At 36.0% G+C, this 24,197-nt stretch overlaps 1 protein-coding gene across 1 annotated transcript in view; it reads left to right on the top strand.

Annotated features, from left to right (window-relative positions):
* Nucleotides 1-3,889: 3,889 nt before the first annotated feature.
* The window catches only part of C5H8orf88 (chromosome 5 C8orf88 homolog), a 40,356-nt gene continuing 20,048 nt past the window's right edge, over nt 3,890-24,197 (top strand). Inside the window, exons 1-4 of the mRNA XM_057737180.1 lie at nt 3,890-4,021; nt 10,232-10,330; nt 13,076-13,149; nt 19,969-20,038. Coding sequence (XP_057593163.1) covers nt 10,258-10,330; nt 13,076-13,149; nt 19,969-20,038 — 217 coding nt within the window. The 5' untranslated portion in view covers nt 3,890-4,021; nt 10,232-10,257. The remainder of the gene's footprint in view (nt 4,022-10,231; nt 10,331-13,075; nt 13,150-19,968; nt 20,039-24,197) is intronic.

Genomic DNA, 24,197 nt, shown 5'->3' with positions numbered 1-24,197 from the left:
ATACTGGCAGAAGGTTGGTAAAGAGATCATTTGGTAAACACTAGGTAATGCTACTTCAGCTTTTCCTAGCTTCCCAGGCTTTCAATAGCACCACACAGGCACACTGTGCCTTTATCTTAACAATTAGCTATTGAATTGGAATTGTCTGTTTGTGTATCTGCACCCTAACTAGACAGTACCTACCATGAGAACAGGAAACCAGTTTGTGTGTGTATTACTTGTGCTCATACAGGGTTTTATTAACTAAATGTAAGGTACCGTGAAGGTAAAGTTAAATAAGCTAAGAAAACACAATTGTAAATAAAACCTCTACTTACAAGTAATAAGGCCCATTTAACTCTTAATTATTATCCTTCTAATTGGAAACTGGGATTCCTATTTCCACTCTTATATTTTCCTCAATACAGTCTCCAAACCTTTTTTTTTCTTTTTTGAGCCAAAGTACATACGTAGAATGAGAAAAGCGATGCAATGACAACAAATAAAAAATTTTAAAAAGCTGACAAATACCACAAACATCAAAAAAATCCATAAAAATATTTTAAATTGCCTCAACCGTCCCTATATTTTCCCTGTATTTTTAGTGTTACATTTTTTGATTGCCTCTTCATTTGAAAACAATTTTGTAGTGCATTTTCTTTGTGAGAATAAATCATTTGGTATTTTCTTCAGGATAGGCAATCACAATTTTTTTTTATTATTGAAAGTTTAGGAAAGTTAATTTCAGTCACAACTTGTTTGATAGTGTCAAATTTTAGTGTTGTTAAATTTGGGGAAACTTGTCATGAGTTTCTTATGTGAGCTCTAGGATTTCAGGGTATTTAAAGTTTTCTTGGGCAGTGTAATTAATCTTAAATACTATTTAAATTGCTTACTAATATGTTGTCAAGCTCTTTTTGTGGAGGTATATTATGAGTTATGGATTATTCTTGTAGATGCCAATATTTCTTACCAAATTGATGAGATTTAAAAAATTTTTGTTTAATTTATTCTTCATCAATTATCAAAAAAATTAGGAGTCTACTTATTACCTATATTTAAAATTTATTTATACCTTTAAATAGATTACTGGTTTTGGTTTGATTTGAAAAAATTTTTTCTTCCAACTCACTTTTTTATCATAATAATTTCTATTGATTTCATTTAGTAATATGTAAAATATAATTTTATTGTATGATTGTATACAATTGTATATGTTACATTGCTAAATATATTCCTCAAGAAGAAAACTTCAGTTTTAACTAGATTAATGAGAACTGAATCCTACACCTACAACTTTTTACACCTGAGGGTTGGAAGGATTTACTGACTTCATTGTCCACAGACTTCTGGTGCCTCATGCCACAGGACATGTTCTTATCATGACACCTCCTCCTGCACTTTAGTCTCTGATGCCAGGTGAGCTGTCTCAGGAATGTTCCTGGAAGCCATTTCTACACCTAAATAGCTAGCAATGACTTGATTACACATGGAAGTGACTGTGAAACTTCATACCTTTTAAAATGGTAAATCCTACCATATTACCATCCCACTTAAACCCTTCAATGCTTTTCATGGCTCTTAAAATAAAATTCAACCTCCTTACTGGAGCCTACAAAACACAGTAGGATTTCAGCTTTTCCTGTCTCTCCAAACTCATCTTCAACATCCTCTTCCTGCTTTCTATCCAAACATACTGGTCTTAATCAGTTTCTGAAATATTCTAAACTTTGTTTTTTCTCATCCCAGGTCATGAATACCTACAGTTCCCTTTCTCTAAATACCTTTTGCCTATTCTACATCAGCATTCAGGCCTAGCTTAGATGATCCCTTTCCGAAGAGGCATTCCATCTTTAGTTATCCCATTCTAGTCAAGCTTTCTTTGCCTTTACACAGCCTCCTTTGGAGGTTAATTGCCTTTAGGGTCCTCTTTCTAAATACGTCTTTCTGGTATGGGTAAGTTTTCTTTTCTTTTTTTATAATTTATTTATTTAATTGGCTGTGTTGGGTCTTCATTGCTGCACACAGGCTTTCTCTAGTTGCGGTAAGCAGGGGCTACTCTTCATTGTGGTGCACAGGCTCCTCATTGGGGTGGCCTCTCGTTGTGGAGTACGGGCTCTAGGCGCGTGGGCTTCAGTAGTTGCAGCACACGGGCTCAATAGTTGCGACTCAGTCTCTAGAGCACAGGCTCAATAGCTGTGGTGCACGGGCTTAGTTGCTCTGCGGCACGTAGTATCTTCCTGGGGCGACGATTGAACCCGTGTCCCCTGCATTGGCAGGCAGATTCTTACCCACTGCGCCACCTAGCAAGTCCCGGAATGGGTAAATTTTCTCAATCAGCATGCCTTTCCTAATGTTCCAATTTATCTATAACGTGTATGTATATGTTATATATGTATGGGTATATATTGTCTGCGTGTGTACATAAAAAAGCTGTTGGGAAATATCAACTTAAATATTCTTTCATAATTTCATATTTATAAGTCCCAATCTGAATTCATCATTTCCCTCCCCAAACCTGTTCTGCCTCTTGTATTCCCTATCTCATGTCATCACCACCTATTCACTTGTTCACCCAAACCCAATTCAGAAACCCTAGATTCTCTTCTTATTCACTCCTTCAACTCGATCTGTCGCAAAACTATTGATTTCACTTCGGCAGCATCTCTCACATCTGTTCCTTCTTCTTTATTACTTATCTCAGCCATCATTTTTTATTGGCGTTATTGCAAACAAAAGGAAGACTTCTGTGGCCTGTTTAATATTGCCGTATCTTACACCACCCCCTCAAACTACCCTCCATAGTTCTGTGAGAATGACTTTTCAAATATTAAAAAGGTAAGTTATGAAAGATTCAAACTTTGATTCACGTCCACTGCTCCTGTTTCCTTTCCACACTGCTGTTTCCCCAACTCCAACTATTGCACACTAGACAAGTTTTCTTTTCCCTTCGCACCGTCTCCTCTTTCTTGCCTCCTTCCCTCAGCCAGCTGCAACAAACCAGGCATAAGCTGCTCCGAAAACAGCTCTGACATTCCAAGCCTAAGGGTCAATTTAGGCATTCCTTGTACTATGCTTCCCAACTTAAATCTATTCCTCTATCACAATACTTAGCAGAGCCCACATAATTGTTCACCAGCCCAGAGGCCCACTGGATCGTGAGCCCTGTAATTACAGGAACTGTCCTGTTCACCCGTGTTCCGCCTCCATGTCCCCTAGTATAGTGGTAGTACCAAGTGGGGACTCTCAAAAATAACAGTTAAAAATTGAGTAAAAGAATAAAGATGAAGATGAAAAATAAAGAATTGGGATTCGGATGGAGTTTTTCCTACCAATTTTGTTCGTTTCAGGATGGCAGTCTGTGTGAGATAAGTATTTCTGTCTGAAGTTAACCATTTCCCTTACTCCCTGACAGCCCGAATCCTAGTACCGCTTAGACTCAGACCGGGGACAGCGGCCGGCGCCGACCGGGCCCGCAGGCAGCTGTGACGCGGGAGGGGCTCAGTCGTCAGTGCGCGGGCGGCCTCGCTCACAGAGGCGGCCTCGCTCACAGACGCTGCCAGGAGCCCGCCGCCTGGCCCCGCGCTGGCGGCTCGCCTCGCGCCTCCCCGTCTCGGGCAAGCACGAGCGCCGGCTGGGGTACCGAAGGCTGTTCATGCGGACGCTCCCCGTCGAGGGCGAGCCTGTCAGCACCTTGGAGAGGCCTCCCGCGGTCTGCTCCGCACCCCGCGCGGCTTCCGAGGCGCTGCACTCGCACCTCGCGCCCTCCAAGTCCCAGGAAACGCGCGCTGCCGGTTTAACGGTACTGCTCGCGCTCGGCTGCGGCCGCGTTCTGGGCCGGGCGCCCGAGGCTCCGCCCCGCTCCCGCCCCGCGCCCCTGGGAGGCGCCGTCTGCCCCACCCCCGCCGCCGCCACCTGGGACCTGGAGCAGACGCGCGGCTGGAGCCGTTCCCGGTTGAGCAGCCGGGCGCTCCGCCGCCGCGTCTAGGCGTCGCGCCGCGAGGCGGCTGCCTGCCCCGAAATCCTCCCGGATCTTCAGGCGGTAGGTGTTCGGGGAGGACGAGCCACACGGGGAACAGAAGTCAGGCCCTGGGGAGTGAGGAGGCGGGTGGGCGCCGTCTCCGAGGACTGACACCGGAGAAGTTGAGGAGAGGGAGAGAAGCTCTGGAGTCAGTCGGGACAAATCAAGCAGGGCCTCCACAGGGTCCCCAAGGTGGTTCCTAGAGTGCAGAGGGAGCGAGCAGGTCGGAAGGAAGGGAGTTTGGGGCCTGTGTGGGAAAACCTGGCGAAGGGCAAGTGAGAAAGGGAGTTACACTGTTGAAGGGATATTGATAAAACAAAAACAAAACGGACAAATAAAAAGCCTCCAGAAGTAAGTGCACATCGTCCTCTGTCCCAGGACCTGGTCCTACTTAGTGGGATGGTTCCAGCGAAGACCCTTTCCCATGTCCTGGAATCATCCTTAATAATTGCGAGCAACAGTTTATTTTTGAGATTACTGTGGTTTTTTATTAATAATAAAATCAATAAGAAAAGAAAACCCAGTAAGAATAAAGAACCAAAAGACATATGTGGTCACTTCACAGAAGAAAATCAAATGGTTAATGAACATATTTGAAGATGTGTTATGCAACTTGTATGTAAGGATATGCCTTTTTACAAAAATTGACATATTATTTTCAGGTGTACAACATAATATTTGTGTCAAAAGTTTATAATTGGTGGTATTTTAGCAAAACTGTAAAACAGAACAAAACAAAAAACCTGAAAAAGGACGGTTACATCAATTATGACAACCACCAACACCCATTACCTAAACAATTTTATCCCTCCTAAAATGTTAAATTTGTGTTTGTATTGAAAGATGCTTTACAGAGAAAAAAAATTTTTTTTGGTCAGAAACCATGAAATGGAAAATATAATGGAACACACTGGGCTTACAACTTTTTGATATTTTAGTTTTAATTATTTCTTGAATATGGCAACCTGATTTGTGGAATATGTTTTTCATCATTTGTCATAATTAGTTTATCCTTTACTCTTCTATATTTCCTTTATGTTATTTTTCATCTATCAGTTTACCAGTTTGTGCTGTTTACTTACAAGCATCATTTGGCTTTAAGGAATCCTAACTTTGTAAAAGAGATATTTTGAAGTTGAAAATTGAGATTAAATCCTATCTGGTATAATCCTATATGGGAAATATACATGAGGTAAATGAAAGCCTGGTCTTTTCACTTCTTCTCTCAGCTTATTTCTTTATATGCTCTTATTTCTTAATTGCAGCAGAACCACCAGCAGTTTCTAAAATAATCTAGAATTTAAGTTGGAAATTTTAAGTATAATACTGAGCTTCTAAGTATAGTACATAGTATGTTTTATATATCTAATCCATTCTATGGATTAGAATGGCAGTGTACCATGTCTGCAGAGTGAGGAAAGCATAGTAATCCCATAATTTATTTAGTAGTCTAAGAAAAATTGAAAATCGAGGAAATTAAAATTATTAGCACACACCAATTTCTTCAGCAAAGTTTTATACATAAATGTTCCTTCTATTAATCTTTTTCCCATACAAGCAGTGTCCACATGGAATAGTGGAGAGTCAGGTGTCTTTTACTTACCAAACACATAAGTTTAGAGACAAGGGTGGGAACTTTATAGTCAAAATCTCATTTCTGCCGGTTACTAACTGTGCGAACTTGAGCATGTCTCTTATTTTTCTAAGCTAAGGTTTCTCATCTGTAAAGTAACTAATAATGATTTTCTAAAACAGTTAATGTATGGCTCAAAATTAAATGAGATAATATATGTAAAGCATTTAGCGTGTAGTAGGATCTCAAAAAATGGAGTTTTAATTAAAAAAGAATAGGGTATATTGGATAGTGAAATTGTGCCCCAGTTGATCAGTATATATGCTTATTATTTCACAGTACTATATTTTAGAAAATTTTAGGTTAATTTGTAATTTCAGAATTGATGGACCCTTAGGATTCATATTTCGTTTGACATGTTTTTAAACCAAGAAATAACCTAAGATATAGTTAGTATTCTAGATGTAGAATAGCACCTACACAGGTCACCTGAGTTGCAAAGCACTGTTCTATTCATACCACTTGGCCTTTTTTTGTTTGCTTGTTAATAATTGTAAACTTGAAAAAAAACTTTAGTAACCATTTCTCAGCATGTGTTAATATAATGAATTTTTGATCAAAATCTCCTTTAAAAAATATTTATTTATACTGTAAAACTATATATTTACATTTCAAAGACAAGTTTATGACAGGCCCACTACTTGCTACACAAGGTTGTAGGTAGGATTATGTTTTTTTTGCAACTATTCTTTGTAACACTTGATATCATAAATGCCTACCCTGGGTAGCATCAGTAGCTTCAAAGGAAACTTTTGGAGTTCTGCATTCAATGAATGAAACAGACATTGGAGTTTGTTTAAGATTGAAGTTATTTTATATACTGACTTTGTAGTTCAGCTGTCTTTATTTTTAACCCAACCTGGGATTAGGCTTTGGTTTGTGGAGTTCTGTCCTTCATAGATTACGATCCTGGATCAGTTTTACAATAATAATCGCTTATTATTGTATAAGGTAAATACTTTTCCATTAATAACGCTGTTTAAGACATGATGCTATTATGTAGTATGCATTCCAAACTTATTCCCTATAATGTCATTGTCCCTATGAAGACATAGTTTACTTTAAAAAAATCATATTGAATAGGGTATTGTATGGCATCATCTGTTCTAATTTCCTTAACTGATGTGGATTTATATATCTGGAGCCTTTGCTGTAGTTTTCCTACTACAATGTGAAAGGGTAGGTGGTACTGAAAGATCTTTTGTCTTTTGTTTGTTTATTTACTTGTGTTGCAAAATCATATAATAGTTCTGTAACTCCCCAACTGTTGAAAATCCCTTGTTTGAATACTGTGGATTTGCATTGCTCAGCAACTGGAAAAGACTTTACAACCTACCAACTCAATTTCAGCTGAGCAATGAAAAATAAAAACGTGTGTGTGAAAGTACTCTATTGTATTCTTTTCATATGGGAAACAGGATGGAAAGTTACTATTACTAGTATTAGGGTCCTAATTAAAATGGCTAGGATAAACATTAAATAATGCAATATTATATTAGATTGCTCTTTGGTCCATATTAAAATATTCCCTTTCACGTAGAAAATATTCAATAAATATTTGAAGTATTTTTTTTTTTTTGCTACACATGCTTATAGCTTTTTTTTGTTACCTATTATATCAAAGTTGTAATGCCAGCAAATACATACAGCGTTAGTTTTGTTTAGAGATTGTTTGATCACCATGCTAAAATACCAATTAGTATACACATTACAAACCTAGATGGATGTTAACTTAGAGTACTGGCTTGCTTACCTTCAAGAAAAAGTAACTATTTTGTGCTTAGTTATCATTGCTAACTTTGAGAGATTTCTTTGGAGCATAAAGAAAGTGATTAACTCTTATTTTATACTTGGGGAAACAGTCACTTAGACCAGCCTCTGCTCAGGATCATAGGGTTACAATCAGTTTTTGGATGAGCAGGTGCAAAATCAGGTGGAGTTTTACTTTTGCCTTTGTCTTGATAGGCTTAAACATTTGGGAAGCTTTTGATCTATTCAGGCATCAGAAGATTTTCATTAAATAGGAGGTATTTAAATTTATAGATTTATTTAGTAAAACTAATTGTGTTGTAGCTACTGAGATACAAAGATAAAGTCTAGTTTTTTTTGGCCTCAGCTAACTCGCAGTCGAACCAATTAGGCATATAATAGATTTTTTTGTATGATATATTTTAGAAAAATTAATAGGCAAAATATCAGTACAATATGGGCCACTGGAGGAAGAAAGAAAAATCATTACTGTTGTTACCATTATTGTTATTTTACTATCAACTATTTGTTAGGAACTAGAGAACTTCATGTGAACTATTTTATTTAATGTTAGTATTGAGACATGAGGATACTTTCCAAGGAAGTAGAAAGAACTTGACCTCTATTTTGAAGGAGGAATAGCAATTTGGGAAAAGAGCAGCAGGGAGAGTGAGGGAACTCCAGACAGAGCACCTGAATATATAGATATATGGTGAAACATTTATGAATTCAACAATGTATTGAACATGTACTGTATTAGATAGTGTGCTAGCCATAAGAAATATACCTGAGTGATAAAGCTATAATTTTATAGTCAGATAGTAGGTAATTGCGACTGATGCAATAAATACCACACTGGAAGAGGATGCGGGGTGCTTTGTGAGCACATAAGAGGAGTGCTTAAGAAAACCTGGACAGTTCTGCCTGTGTGGGGGTGGAAAGAGAGTATGGGACTAGCTTGATGGTAGAGTGTTGGCCAGAAGCATGGGGATGAGCATACCCATCACTTTCTAAACTCATGACTTGGGCAAGTTACCTAATTTCTCTGGGCCTTATCTGTAAAATGAGGATAAAAAAATTATAAAACTAACATTTATTGAACTCTTACTATGTACCAAGCATAGTGCTCATGCTGTATACAGATTTTCTTTTTTTAAAATTAATTAGTTAACTAACTAATTAATTAATTGGCTGCATTAGGTCTTCATTGCTGTGCGCAAGCTTTCTCTAGTTGTGGCGAGCGGGGGCTACTCTTCCTTGCGGTGTGCGGGCTTATTGTGGTGGCTTCTCTTGTTGTGGAGAATGGCTCTAGGCGTGTGGGCTTCAGTAGTTGTGGCACGTGGGCTCAGTAGTTGTGGCTTGCAGGCTGCAGAACACAGGCTCAGTAGTTGTGGCACTAAGTTGAGGCTTAGTTGCTTGCAGCATATGGGATCTTTCTGGACCAGGGATTGAACCCATGTTCCCTGCATAAGCACTGCACCACCAGGAAAATCCCACATTTTCTAATTTTGTCTTCACATCAAACCTAGGAGGTAGGGGTTATTGTTTTCCATAATTATATAACTAGGTGATATAGCTATGATATGAACCCAGGTAGGCTGACCCAAGATCTGAGCTCTAACTGCTAATAGTGCCTAATTTATAAAGTTGTTCTGAATATTAAATAATATGACAAAGGTAAATGGTTTACTGACATGACATGTGGATGTTGGCTCTTGTTTCTATTAATAATAATACAGGAGGTGATGGGGAACTGAAGTTTTTTAAGCAGGTATGTGTATGAAGGGATCATAGTTGGGAGAGAAAAAAGGCTGTATTCACCCATTTGTTCAGCAACTGCTTGTTTTGCACCTACTTCGGATCCAGTCAAAGTACTGGGTTAGTTGCAGGGGACACAGGAGGAATGAAAATATTATTCCTCACTTTTAGAAGAATCTGTTCCTCACTTTTGCTTAGTATGGAAGGCAAGTCAGCCATTATAGTATATAGTATAGTATAGTACATTGTTCTTGAAGTGCCATGATGTGAGTATATTCACTGTTTCCCAGGTACATAGATACATAGGGAGAGGGAGCACTTAAATCAGACTAGGTGTTCAGGAAGATGAATTAAGAACTACTGTGGGACTAAAAGAGTAGTGGTGGGAGTAAAGAAAATAGATTTGAGAGATATTTTGGAAGTAGAATGGATAGGAGTTAGAGACTGATTATGGTGTGGAGGCTCTAATTTAGAAAAATTTAAGGTGTATTTAATGGAGGTATAAAGGAGTTGGTGATGGCTTTAAGGAATACAGGAGGAGGGACGTGTTTGGAGTCAAAGTAATGAATTTGATTTTGGATATGTTGAGTTTGAGGTACCTATAGTAAGATATAAATGCAAATATTTTTTTGCAATTAGAAAGATAGAAATGGAATTTAAAAGAGTAGTAGATGCTGGATGTGTAAATTAGGGCATATTTATCCTGTAGGTAGGTAGTTGCAGTCATGAGAATAGATGAGATTAGCTAAAAGGACCAAAGCCAAATTTGGATTCATCTCTAAATTTAATTGGAGAAAAATAGAAATCAGCTAAGGAAGTTAGAAGAGGCAATCAAGAAATAGAAAACAAAACCTAAAGAAAAGAGTCAGGGAAGTTAAGGGAGGAAAATGTTTTAAAGAGGGAATATTCAGTTGTGACAGATGCTGTAAAGGGGTCTGTGGTTGTGGCATGTTATTTTAAATGCTCGCTTTGTGTTTTCCACCTTAATTTATAAAATAGTTCTCTTCAAATGAATGTTGTGGTTATTTGTATATATGTTAAAGCAACTTGATTATCTTGTTCAGAAGATAAAATCTCTTTTCCTCCTAAAGTATGAAACCTCAAGGTCTTTGTGATAATGGAAACCAAAAAATTGATTGGTAAACCGCTTCAACCAGCAAGACCTGTTCGTCATCTGACTTCTCCCCCTGGTGAGTAATCTAGGGTACATATTTTAAAAAATTAATTGGTTAATGGCTAATTAGTACTTGAAAGGCCAAATAATATATAAATAATATATGTATAAAATATATAAGTTGTTTATGGTGGAAATTTAAAAAATAATGAAAACAAATGATCTCCCCTGTTTGAAGAATTTAGAAATATTACCAAAGAGAAGGATTCTTGTTTTTTTATTGAAGTATAGTTGATTTACAATATTATGCTAGTTTTCAGGTATACAGTAGTGATTCAGTTTATACATGTCTTCAGATTATTTTCCATTGTAGGTTATTATAAGATATTGAATATAGTTAATTGTGCTATATAGCAAATCTTTGTTGCTTATCTATTTTGTATATAGTAGTTTGTATCTGTTAATCCCATACTCCTAATTTATCCCTCTGCTCTTCCCTTTCCCCTTTGGTAACCATAAATTTGTTTTCTATGTCTATGAGTCTGTTTCTGTTTTGTATATAGATTCATTTGTATTATTTTTTAGATTCCACATATAAATGATATCATATAATATTTGTCTTTCTCTGACTTACTTCACTAAGTATAATACTTTCTAGGTCCATTCATGTTGCTGCAAATGGCACTATTTCATCTTTTTTTTATGGATGAGTAATATTCCATTGTGTAAATATCACATCTTCTTAGGCTAGTTGTCTATTGATGGGCATTTGTGTTGTTTCCATGTCTTGGCTGTTGTAAATACTGCTGCTCTGAACATTGGGATGCATGTATCTTTTCGATTAGAGTTTTTGTCTTTTCTGGATGTATATCTAGGAGTGGGATTGCTGGGTCACATGGTAACTCTATTTTTAGTTTTTTAAGGAACCTCCATACTGTTTTTCATAGTGGCTGCACCCATTTACATTTGCACCAACAGTGTAGGAGCATTCCCTTTTCTCCATACCCTCGTCCAGCAATTATTTCTTGTAGGCTTTTTGATGATGGTCATTCTGACATGTGTGAGGTGATACCTCATTGTGATTTCGATTTTCATTTCTTTAATAATTATTGATGTTGAGCATCTTTTCATGTGTCTCTTGGCCATCTGTATGTCTTCTTTGGAAAAATGTCTATTTAGGTCTTCTCCCCATTTTTCAGTTGGGTGGTTTTTTTTTGTTGTTGAGTTGTATGAGCTGTTTGTATACGTTGGAAATTAAGCCCCTGTCGGTCACATCATTTGCAAATATTTTCTCCCATTCTGTAGGTTGACTGCCAGTTGACTACCAGACTACCAGTCCATAGTCTACCAGACCAACAAAGGCAGGAGGAACTCATGTATTTTTTTTGCCTGAGAGCAGCTCGTGTATTTTTTTTTCCCGTGTCTCATTTTCATGGTTAACAACTGGTTTCTGCTCATAATGATACTCTCAATGCAAATTGTGTCCTGTGATCATGATCACTGCAGAGCAGTCATGCTGGAGAGAGCATCAGCCTGTAAAAAATATACCTAATTGAAAAAAATTAGTACCAAGCAACACTTACAGATTAGGGCTGTGTTTGAACTGGAATATAAAATCTAATTTTTCAGGAAATCTAAATTAAATTCTCTAAAATTAAAATATTTTCTTTTGCCTATAAAGCTAAACTTTTGGACAAATTCTTGAAATACTTGCTATTTAATTCCTAAACTGGAATATTAACCTTTTTATTCTTTTTGTTACTAGATCTAGATACTTATATTTTATATATATGTGTGTATATATATTACACATATACATAAAATATGAAAGTTATTTAAATTCTGTTTAGTCCATGTGTTCAACTGAATAACTGGCTACTTAGAAAAGGGAAAACTTAGCTCTTTTATTGGATACAAAGATGAAGCAGAAAAGATAGAAATGACATAGCTCCTCAGTCCTCCATTAGTTCTTCCATCTTTGGTTCCTACAAAGATTGTCTACTTTGGTAATGTTTCCTCTGAAGATGGCTGTGACTTAGGACAGACAAAATGAAATTAAGGGATCTTCTGGACCATAGTTTAGCAATGCTGACACCATATCCTTCTGGTGCACTGAAGAAGCAGCTGTGTAGGGCCAAGTCTCAGAGTTTGTCCTCAAGCAAAGGAAATAAAATCATTGGAAGTTGCTTCTTTCTGTGACTAGCCTTTTTACAGTACTCCCCCCTCCCTCATTTGTACAGATTCAGTTTTTCACTGATCCTCTCCCTCAAAGGCTATTTCAGGGATAGGTAGGAGTGAGCTGGTAGCCTTTATCTCTCATTGAATTATATCCTCTTAAGATCTGGATAGGAGTAGGCATTTATTAAGCAGAAAAGTTAAGTAAATCACAAATTAATTTTAGCCTTTCTCAGCATACTTCTATACTCTCTGGGCAACTCACGTCCCCAAAGAAATCTACTTTTTCTTCAAGACCCAGATTGAATTATTTCCTTTTGTGAAGCCTTAGTTGATACCCCCCAGAGCCCACTCTACTCTCCCCATGTATGTTCTCTGCACCTGTCACATAACTTATTATATTCATTATTTATGAGCTTGTTTTTTAAAATAGGCTATGAACTCTTCTATCTCTGAGCTTTTTTCATGCTTATAAACCCATCTCCTAACATGGTGACTGACATTTCATTGTGTTGCATAAAAGAACTATCAGAAAACATTTCAAAACAGTGCCTAGAATATCCTGGATACTTAAGGTTTTTGGTGGTGTTATGCCATTTATGGAAGTAATAAATACTTAAAAACATTTTTTTTTCTCTCCTAACAGGAGCAGTATTCCCTTTCAACTTTCAAAACGAATATCCATGTAACACCCAGTACTTACAAAGTGGAGTTAGCAGAGTAAGTCTTAGAAGTTATAATAAAATAAAGCATTACAGACTGGAAAGCAATATTTGTTAGATGGCTGTTGTGTGCCAGGTACTATACTAAGTGCTTTATGTACTTTTAAAAAGTTATGATCTATTTCAAGCCTATATTAAGGAGAATAAAACACTCATTATACCCAGTGCTCACCATTTTCAAATCTAAATATTTTGATTTATTTGTTTTAGAAAATTTTAAAGAAAAACCTTACAGATATAAGTAAAAAAATCTATATATCCCTGCACCATCCCATTTCTTTCCTATATTTTCCCAAGATAATTACCCTAAATTTTATTGTTTTCATGAATGTATTAGCACTTCTGCTATAACAAATAGAATTGTTTTAACTGTTCTACAATTTTATATAAATACTATTTTACCTACACATATTTTACTATATTTTTTCACATTTAGGTTTATATTTTAAAATTTTCTAATTTAATTTTTCCAGTAAATAGAATGGTCACAAATTTAAAAATTCATAATATACAAAATGGCATTTAATAAAGTTTCCCTCCAGTCTCTATCCCCCACTCACCTATTTCCTCTGGTCAGAAGTAACCATTGTACCACTTTTATATCTAGATACTTCCAGAAATATATTATGCATAGACAAGCATAAATATATTCATAAATGGAATACTAGGCAATTATTACAATGAATAAAGCAGTTCCATATCTGCTGATACAGAAAAATCTTTTTATGTATACATTAAGCTACCACATTTCCTTTTTTTTTAAGGACTTTTATTGAGATATAATTGACATACAATAAACTGCATATATTTAAAGTGTACAATTATATACTTTTTTCTTATCAGTAATGTATATACCAGTTCATCTCACCCCAACCCTCCCCCACCCCTGCCCTGCTTTCCCCATTTGGTGTCCATATGTTTGTTCTCTACATCTGTGTCTCTATTTCTGCCTTGCAAACCACTTGATCTGTACCATTTTTCTAGATTCTGCATATATGCATCAATATACTATATTTGTTTTTCTCTTTCTGACTTACTTCACTCTGTATGACAATTTCTAGGTCCATCCATGTCGCTACAAATATTCCAATTTCTTTCTTTTTTATGGCTGCGTAATATTCCATTGTATGTATGTACTACATCTTCTTTATCCATTCGTCTGTTGATGGATATTTAGCTTGCTTCCATGACCTGGCTATTGTAAATAGTGCTGCAATGAACATTGCAAGCATGTGTCTTTTTGAACTACCATTTTCTCTGGGTATATGCCCAGTAGTGGGATTGCTGGCTCATATGGTAATTATATTTTTAGTTTTTCAAGGAACCTCCATACTGTTCTCCATAGTAGCTGTATCAATTTACATTCCACCAACAGTGCAAGAGGGTTCCCTTTTCTCCACACCCTCTCCAGCATTTATTGTTTGTAGATTTTCTGATGCTGCCCATTCTAACTGGTGTGAGGTGATACCTCATAGTAGCTTTAGTTTGCATTTCTCTAATAATTAGTGATGTTGAGCATCTTTTCATGTGCCTCTTGGCCATGTGTATGTCTTCTTTGGAAGAATGCCTATTTAGGTCTTCTGCCCAATTGTGGATTGTGGGTTTTTTTTTTTTTTTTTTTTTTGATGTTGAGCTGCATTAACTGTTTATATATAAAATGGATATTAATCCTTTGTCTGTTGATTCATTTGCAAATATTTTCTCCCATTCTGAGGGTTGTCTTTTTGTCTTGTGTATAGTTTCCTTTGCTGTGCAAAAGCTTTTAAGTTTCATTAGGTCCCACTTGTTTATTTTTGTTTTTATTTTCATTACTGTAGGAGATGGGTCAAAAAAGATTTTGCTGTAATTTACATCAAAGTGTGTTCTTCCTGTGTTTTCCTTTAAGAGTTTTATAGTGTTTGGCCTTACATTTAGGTCATTAATACATTTTGAGTTTATTTTTGTGTATGGTGTCAGGGAGTGTTCCAATTTCATTCTTTTACATGCAGTTGTCCAGTTTTCCCAGCACCACTTATTGAAGAGATTGTCTTTTCTCCATTATATATCCTTGCCTCCTTTATCATAGGTTAGTTGACCATAGTTTATCTCTGGGCTTTCTATCTTGTTCCACTGATCTATATTTCTGTTTTTGTGCCAGTACCCTATTGCTTGATTACTGTAGGTTTGTAATATAGTCTGAAGTCAAGCAATCTGATTCCTACAGCTCTGTTTTTTTCCCTCAAGATTGCTTTGGCTATGTGGGGTCTTTTGTGGGTCCATACAGATTTTAGGATTTTTTTATTCTAGTTCTGTAAAAAATGCAGTTGGTAATTTGATAGGGATTGCGTTGAATCTGTAGATTGCTTTGTGTAGTATAGAAATTTTCATAATGTTGATTGTTCCAATCCAAGAATATGGTATATCTCTCCATCTGTTTGTGTCATGTTTGATTTCTTTCATCAATGTCTTATACTTTTCTGAGTACAGGTCTTTTACCTCCCTAGGTAGGTTTATTCCTAAGTATTTTATTCTTTTGGTTGCAGTGGTGAATGGGATTGTTCCCTTAATTTCTCATTCTGATCTTTCATTGTTACTGTATAGGAATGCAAGAGATTTCTCTGTGTTAATTTTGTATCCTGCAGCTTTACCAAATTCAGTGATTAGCTCTAGTAATTTTCTGCTGGCATCTTTAGGGTTTTCTATGTGTAGTATCATGTTATCTGCAAACAGTGGCAGGTTTAATTCTTCTTTTCCAATTTGCATGTCTTTTATTTCTTTTTCTTCTTTGGTTGCAATGGCAAGATCTTCCAAAACTATGTTGAATAGTAGTGGCAAGACTGGACATCCTTGTCTTATTCCTGATCTTAGAGGGAATGCTTTCAGTTTTTCACCATTGAGAATGATATTTGCTGTGAGTTTGTCATATATGTCCTTTATTATGTTGAGGTAGGTTCCCTCTATGCCCACCTTCTGGAGAGTTTTATCATAAATGGGTGTTGAATTTTGTCAAAAGCTTTTTCTGCATCTATTGAGATGATCATGTGGTTTTTATCCTTCAGTTTGTTAATGTGGTGTATCACATTGATTGATTTGCATATATTGAAGAATTCTTGCATCCCTGGGATAAATCCCACTTGATCATGGTATATGATCCTTTTAACATGTTGTTGGATTCTGTTTGCTAGTATTTTGTTGAGGATTTTTGCATCTAAATTCATCAGTGATATGGGTCTATAGTTTTCTTTTTTTGTAGTATCTTTGTCTGGTTTTGGTATGAGAGTGATGGTGGCCTTGTAGAATGAGTTTGGGAGTGTTCCTTCCTCTGCAATTTTTCGAAAGAGTTTGAGAAGGATGGGTGTTAGCTCTTCTCTAAATGTTTGATAGAATTCAACTGTGCAGGCATCTGGTCCTGGACTTTTGTTTGTTGGAATATTTTTAATCACTGTTTCAATTTCATAACTTGTATTTGGTCTGCTCATATTTTCTATTTCTTCCTGATTCAGTCTTGGAAGGTTATACCTTTCTAAGAATTTGTCCATTTCTTCCAGGTTATCCATTTTATTGGCATGTAGTTGCTTGTAATAATCTCTCATGATGCTTTTTATTTCTGCAGTGTCTTTTATAATTTCTCCTGTTTCATTTCTAATTTTATCGAGTTGAGTCCTCTTCCTCTTTTTCTTGATGAATCTACCTAAAGGTTTATCAATTTCATTTATCTTCTCAAAGCACTACCTTTTAGTTTTATTGTTCTTTGCTATTGTTTTCTTTGTTTGTATTTCATTTATTTATGCTCTGATCTTTATGATTTCTTTCCTTCTTCTAACTTTGGGTTAGGTTTTTTCTTCTTTTGCTAGTTTCTTTAGGTGTAAGGTTAGATTGTTTATTTGGGATTTTTCTTGTTTCTTGAAGTAGGATTGTGTTGCTATAAACTTCCCTCTTAGAACTGCTTTTGCTGCATCCCATAGTTTTGGGTCGTTGTGTTTTCATTGTCATTTGTCTCTAGATATGTTTTGATTTCCTCTTTGATGTCTTCAGTGCACTCTTGGTTATTTAGTAGCATATTGTTTAGTCTCCATGTGTTTGTATTTTTTACAGTTTTTTCCTGTAATTGATTTCTAATCTCATAGTGCTGTGGTCAGAGAAAAAGCTTGATACAATTTCAGTTTTCTTCAATTTACCAAGGCTTGATTTGTGACACAGGATGTTATCCATCCTGGAGAATGTTCCATGTGCACATGAGAAGAAAGTGTATTCTGCTGTTTTCAGATGGAATGTCCTATAAGTAACAATTAAATCTATCTGGTCTGTTGTGTCATTTAAAACCTGTGTTTCCTTATTAATTTTCTGTGTGGATGATCTGTCCATTGGTGTAAGTGGGGTGTTAAAGTTCCCCACTTTATTGTGTTATTGTCGGTTTCCTCTTTTATAGTTGTTAGTATTTGCCATGTATTGAGGTGCTCCTATATTGGGTGCATATATATTTATAATTGTTGCATCTTCTTCTTGGACATACCCCTTGAACATTATGCAGTGTCCTTTCTTGTCTTGCAACGTTCTTTATTTTAAAGTCTATTTGATCTGATATGAGTATCGCTACTCCAGCTTTCTTTTGATTTCTATTTGCAAGGAATATCTTTTTCCCTCCCCTCACTTTCAGTCTGTATGTGTCCCTAGGTCTGAAATGGGTCTCTCGTAGACAGCATATATATGGGTCTTGTTTTTGTATCCATTCTGCCAGTCTGTGTATTTTGGTTGGAGCATGTAGTCCATTTACTTTCAAGGTAATTATCGATATATATGTTCCTATTACCATTTTGTTAGTTGTTTTGGTTTGTTTTTTAGGTCCATTTCTTCTCATGTTTCCCACTTAGAGAAGTTCCTTTAGCATTTGTTGTAGCGCTGGTTTGGTGCTGCTGAATTCTCTTAGGTTTTGCTTGTCTGTAAAGCTTTTAGTTTCTCTGTCGAATCTGAATGAGATCCTTGCTGGGCAAAGTATTCTTGGTGGTAGGTTCTTCCCTTTCATCACTTTAAGTATATCATGCCACTCCCTTCTGGCTTGCAGAGTTTCTACTGAGAAATCAGCTGTTAACCTTATGGGAGTTCCCTTGTATGTTATTTGTCGGTTTTCCCTTGTTGCTTTTAACAATTTTTCTTTGTCTTTACTTTTTTTCAGTTTGATTACTGTGTGTCTTGGTGTGTTTCTCCTTGGGTTTATCCTTCCCAGGACTCTGCGCCTCCTGGACTTGGGTGGCTGTTTCCTTTCCCATGTTAGGGAAGTTTTCAACTATAATCTCTTCAGATGTTTTCTCAGGTCCTTTCTCTCTTTCTTCTCCTTCTGGGACCCCTATAATGCGAATGTTGGTGCGTTTAATGTTGTCCCAGAGGTCTCTTAGACTGTCTTCATTTCTTTTCATTCTTTTTTCTTTATTCTTTTCCATGGCAGTGATTTCCACCTTCTGTTTTCCAGGTCACCTATCCATTCTTCTGCCTTAGTTATTCTGCTATTGGTTCCTTCTAGTGTATTTTTCATTTCAGTTATGTATTACTTATCTCTGTTTGTTCTTTAATTCTTCTAGCTGTTTGTTAAACTTTTCTTGCATCTTTTTGATTGTTGCATCCAGTCTTTTTTTGAAGTTATGGATCATCTTCACTATCATTATTCTGAATTCTTTTCCTGGAAGGTTGCCTATCTCCACTTACTAAACACTTTTTTTCTTGATTTCCCTTGCCTGTTAACATGGTGATCATAACACTTGCCTTATTTCCTTGTAAGATTATGACAATTAAATGAGATAAGATAATCACTTTATAAAGTTTTAGTAGGTGTACTTTCTTACATACTATGAAGGATTTGAAGTAATCTGTGTTTTCAGTTGTTTATATTGCAGGCATGACAAAGCAAATTTACTTTTTTCTACTTTATTGAGATATTATTGACAAATACAAATTGAATATATTTAGGTTGTACATGGTTTTTTTAAAAGGTATGCAACCTGATGATTTAATATACATACACATTGTGATATGATTACCACAATCAAGTTAACTAACATACACAATTTGTATGGAAACACAAAAGACCCTGGATAGCCAAAGCAATCTTTTTCTTTTTTTAAATTTTATTATTTATTTATTTTTGGCTGCATAGTGTCTTTGCTGCTGTGTGTGGGTTTCCTCTAGTTGCAGCGAGTGGGGGCTATTCTTGGTTGCAGAGCACAGGTTGTAGGCATGCAGGCTTCAGTAGTTGCAGCACTCAGGCTCAGTAGTTGCAGCACTCAGGCTCAGTAGTTTTGCAACGAGGGCCCTAGAGTGCAGGCCCAGTTGGTGTGGTGTACGGGCTTAGTTTCTTCGTGGCATGTGGGATCTTCCTGGACCAGGGATCGAACCCATGTCTCCCGCATTGGCACGCAGATTCTAAACCACTGTGCCACCAGGGAAATCCCAGCCAAAGCAATCTTGACGAAGAAAAACGGAGCTGGAGGAATCAGGTGCTCTGACTTCAGACTATACTACAAGGTTACAGTGATCAAAACAGTATGGTACTGGCACAAAAACAGAAATATAGATCAATGGAACAGGATAGAAACCTCAGAGATAAACCCATGCACCTATAGTCACCTAATCTATGACAAAGGAGGTAAAACTATACAATGGAGAAAAGACAGTCTCTTCAATAAGTGGTGCTGGGAAAACTGGACAGCTATATGTAAAAGAATGAAATTGGAACACTCCCTAACACCTTACACAGAAAAAAAACTCAAAATGGATTAAAAAACAAAGTGTTATATAAAAATTTAAAACCTTAGATAAAAAGTGTATTTTCTTCTTCTTTCAATAGTGTAAGACGAATGGAATGCAAGCCTTTTCTCAAGGTCTTAATGAACAACATCAGTCTCCAGTTAAAAAAGGTAAAATTTTACCATAATTCCCAACTTTCATAAAAGAGTCTTAGCATTCATGTAAAGTTAATATTTGCTTAGCTGCAAACCTTATGTACATAAGAAATTTTATTATATTCTTTTGGTTGATTTCTGTCTATATTAGTTAGGCTATAGGTTTGACTGCTCTAAAGGGGAGACCATAATAACAGTAACTTAAACAAGATAGAAGTTGATTTCTGTATCTTGTGTAGCATGTAAAATTTTGAGCTGGTGTACTCACTCTGTTCTGTGAAGTTGCTACTAGCCCCAGTATTATACTGTCCTATGGCTTTACCATCTTTAATACATGGCTTCTATCTTATTGCCCAAGATGAATTTCTCTGCTCCAGCCATCATGTCCCCTTTCTAGCCATCAGGAAGGAAGGAAAGAGGAAGAAAGTTCTTAAATGTATGACCCAGAAGTTGCATATATAACTTCCACTTAATGCTTCATTGGCCAGAACTTAGGCATGCTGTACGAAGCAGACTTGAAAATGAAATCTTTAGCTTTGCAGCCAGATAGTTCTATTACTGAAGCAGAAAGGAAGAACTGCTCTTGGTAATAACCAATAGTCTCTCCCACACCAGCTACTTTTTTAATAAAATAAAGATTATTTATTAATTTGGTTTCCAAATTTTTGTCACCCAATCTGTGTAATTTAAAATTTACAGGTTATGAAAATACTCTATTAGCATTTTCTTCTAATATTTAACTCCATATTCTAAATAAAATATTTGTTTCCATATTTCTCATTTTTTTATTACATTTTGACGGCCTCTTTTGGAAAATGAGAACATATGTCTTCTACATCAGTCGCCTCACTTCTTCAACCCTTCTATCTGCCCCCTCCCCACCACATGGTTACTTAAATGTCAGTTAGAGCATTATTACTCTTTACATTATATGACTATATAAATACAGTTGCTTGACTGAGAGGTGCATGTCTCTGTTTCATGCAATCCACCCTTTTTCCTGGAGCTCATGTTCACCTTGTTTTTCTATGTAACTACTGTTAACTTTGCCCATCAATTGCTCCAACAACTCTGCCACACTTATCTATATTTTCCTTATGGTCCAATATATCAGTTGGTATTTTTCCCCTGAAGGAGACTTTCCTTTTCTTTTAGAATCCTCCATTATCCTGTTCCAGTATGGATTAATTACTCTTCAGTATTGCTGTGATTGGAATGGACTTTTACTATTATCTGGGTGCATCCCCTTTGCAATTCTTAGGTTTCTTTTCTTTTTTTCTTTTTTCTTGAGGTAAAACTCAGCATTTAAACCATTATAAATGTGCAATATCATGCACCCATCACCACTGTGTAATTCTAGAACATTTTTGTCACCCCAAAAGAAACCTCATACCCATTAAGCAGTATTCCCTCTAGATTTGCTTATTCTGGACATCTCATTTAATAGAATTATAAAATACATGACCTTTTGTGTGTGGCTTCTTTTACTTACCATAAGATTTTCAAGGTTTATCCATATGTAGCATGTATCAGTACTTCATTCCTTTTTATGGATGAATAATATTCCATTGTATGGATAAGCCACATTTTGTTTATTTATTTCTCAGTTGATGGATGTTTGGGTTGTTTTTACTTTTTGGCTATTATGAATAATGTTGCTATGAATATTTGTGTACAATTTTTTGTTTGAACACCTGTTTTCATTTCTCTTGGATATATACCTGAGTAGATTTGCCAGCTCACATGGTAGTTCTGTGTTTAACATTTTGAAAAACTGCCAAACTTGTTTTCTACAGTGGCTGTACCACTTTACATTCCCAGTAGCAATGTGTGAGGGTTCTAATTTCTTGACATCCTTGTTAGGATCTTTTATTACAGCCAGTCTAGTGGGTGTGAAGTGGTATCTCATTGTGAATTTGATATTTATTTCTCTAATGACTAATGATTTTGAGTGTCTTTTCATGTATTGTTGGCCATTTGTATCCCTTCTTTGGAGAAAGGTCTATTCATGTCCTTTGACCATATTTTAATTGGGTTGTTTTCTTTTTGTTGAGTTTTAAGAGTTCTGGATACTAGACTGTCATCTATTCTTGCCTTTCTCTCCCACTTACTTCCCTTCTGCCTTCCTCCCCTTCTCTTTCTGTCTCCACACACACACACACACACACACACATAGTGTGTGTGTGTGTGTGTGTGTGATAAATATACACATGTATTTATTAGATATTAGATATGTATATAATAGACCCTTATCAGGTATATAATACTAGATACTAGACTCTTATCAGACATGTAATTTGCAAGGATTTTCTCCTTTGTCTTTTCATTCTCTTGATAGTGTACTTATGTGTACAAATTTTTAAAAATTTGATGAAGTCCAATTTATCTGTTTCTTCTTCTGTTGCCCATACCTTTGATGTCGTATCTAAGAAATCATTGCCTAACCTCAGGTCATAAAGATTTTTCCCTATGAGTTTTATAGTTTTAGTGCTTACATTTAGGTCTTTGGTCCATTTGGGGTTAATTTTTTGTATATACTGTGAGTTATAAGCCAGAATTTACTTTTTTAAATTGAGGTATAGTTGATTTACAATATTATATAAGTTCAGGTGTACAGCATACTGAATCAATTTCAAAGGTTATATTTCATTTATAGTTATTATAAAATATTGGCTATGTTTCCTGTGTTATACTATATATCCCCGTAGCTTATTTATTTTATACGCAGTAGTTTGTACCTCTTAATCCCCTACCCCCATATTGTCCCTCCCACTTCCCTGTCCCTGCTGGTAACCACTAGTTTGTTGTCTATATTTGTGAGTCTATTTCTTTTTTGTTATATTTAACAGTTACTTTTATTTTTTAGATTCCACATATAAGTGATATCATACAGTATTTGTCTTTCTCTGTCTGACTTATTTCACTTAGCATAATGCCCTTCAAGTCCATCTATGTTGTTACAAATGGCAAACTTTCATTCTTTTTATGGCTGAGTGATATTCTATAGTGTGTGTGTGTGTGTGTGTGTGTGTGTGTGTGTATATATATATATATATACACCACATTTTCTAATTCCATTCATTTGTTGATGGACACTTGGGTTGCTTCCATATCTTGGCAATTGTAAGTAATGCTGCTGTGAACATTGGAATGCATGTATGTTTTCATTTTTTTTCAGATAAATACCTAGGAAAAGAATTGCTGGGTCATATGGTAGTTCTGTTTTTAGTTTTTTGAAAAATCTCCATTCTGTTTTCCACAGTGGCTGCACTAATTTATATTCTCACCAAAACTGTACCAGGGTTTCCTTTTCTTCACATCCTCACCAACATTTGTTATTTGTGTTCTTTTTCATGATAGCCATTCTGACAAGTGTGAGGTGCTATCTCATTGTGATTTTAATTTGCATTTCTCTGATGATTAATAATGAAGAGCATCTTTTCACGTACCAGTTGGCCATCTGTATGTCTTCTTTGGTTAAATGTCTGTTCAGGTGTTCTTCCCATTTTTTAATTGGGTTGTTTGTTTGTTTTTTGATGTTGAGTTGTACAAGCTGTTTATATATTTTGGATATTAACCCCTTATTGGTCATATCATTTGCAGATATTTTCTCCCATCAGTAGGTTATCTTTTTGTTTTGTCACTGGTTTCCTTTGCTGTGCAGAAGCTTTTAAGTTTAATAGGGCCCATTTGTTTATTTTTACTTTTATTTCCTTTGCTTTAGGAGACAGATTCAAAAAAATATTACTACGATTTGTCAGAGTGTTTCACCTATGTTTTCCTCTAGGAGTCTTATGTTTTCCAGTCTTACATTTAGGTCTTTAAACCATCTTGAGTTTACTTTTGTATATGGTGTTAGAGAATGTTCTAGTTTCATTCATTTACATGTAGCTATCCAGTTTTCCCAGCACCACTTATTGAAAACACTTTCTTTCTTCCATTGTCTATTTCTATGAGGCCAATATTACTCTGATATAAAAGTCAGACAGAGATATCACATGAAAATAAAACTACAGACCAATATCCCTTAAAGTATAGGTGCAAAAATCCTCAGTAAAATCCTTGAAAACCATATTTAGCAGCGCAGTAAAAAGGTGGGCCTTACACTATGGCCAAGTAGGATTAATCCCAAGAATACAAGGGTGGTTCAACATTTGAAAATCAATCAGTATAA

The sequence above is a fragment of the Hippopotamus amphibius genome, chromosome 5, assembly GCF_030028045.1.
Source record: "Hippopotamus amphibius kiboko isolate mHipAmp2 chromosome 5, mHipAmp2.hap2, whole genome shotgun sequence".
In the NCBI taxonomy this organism is placed as follows: domain Eukaryota; kingdom Metazoa; phylum Chordata; class Mammalia; order Artiodactyla; family Hippopotamidae; genus Hippopotamus; species Hippopotamus amphibius.
Note: the sequence above shows the minus strand (reverse complement) of the source record. Positions and strands in the feature narration are given on the sequence as shown.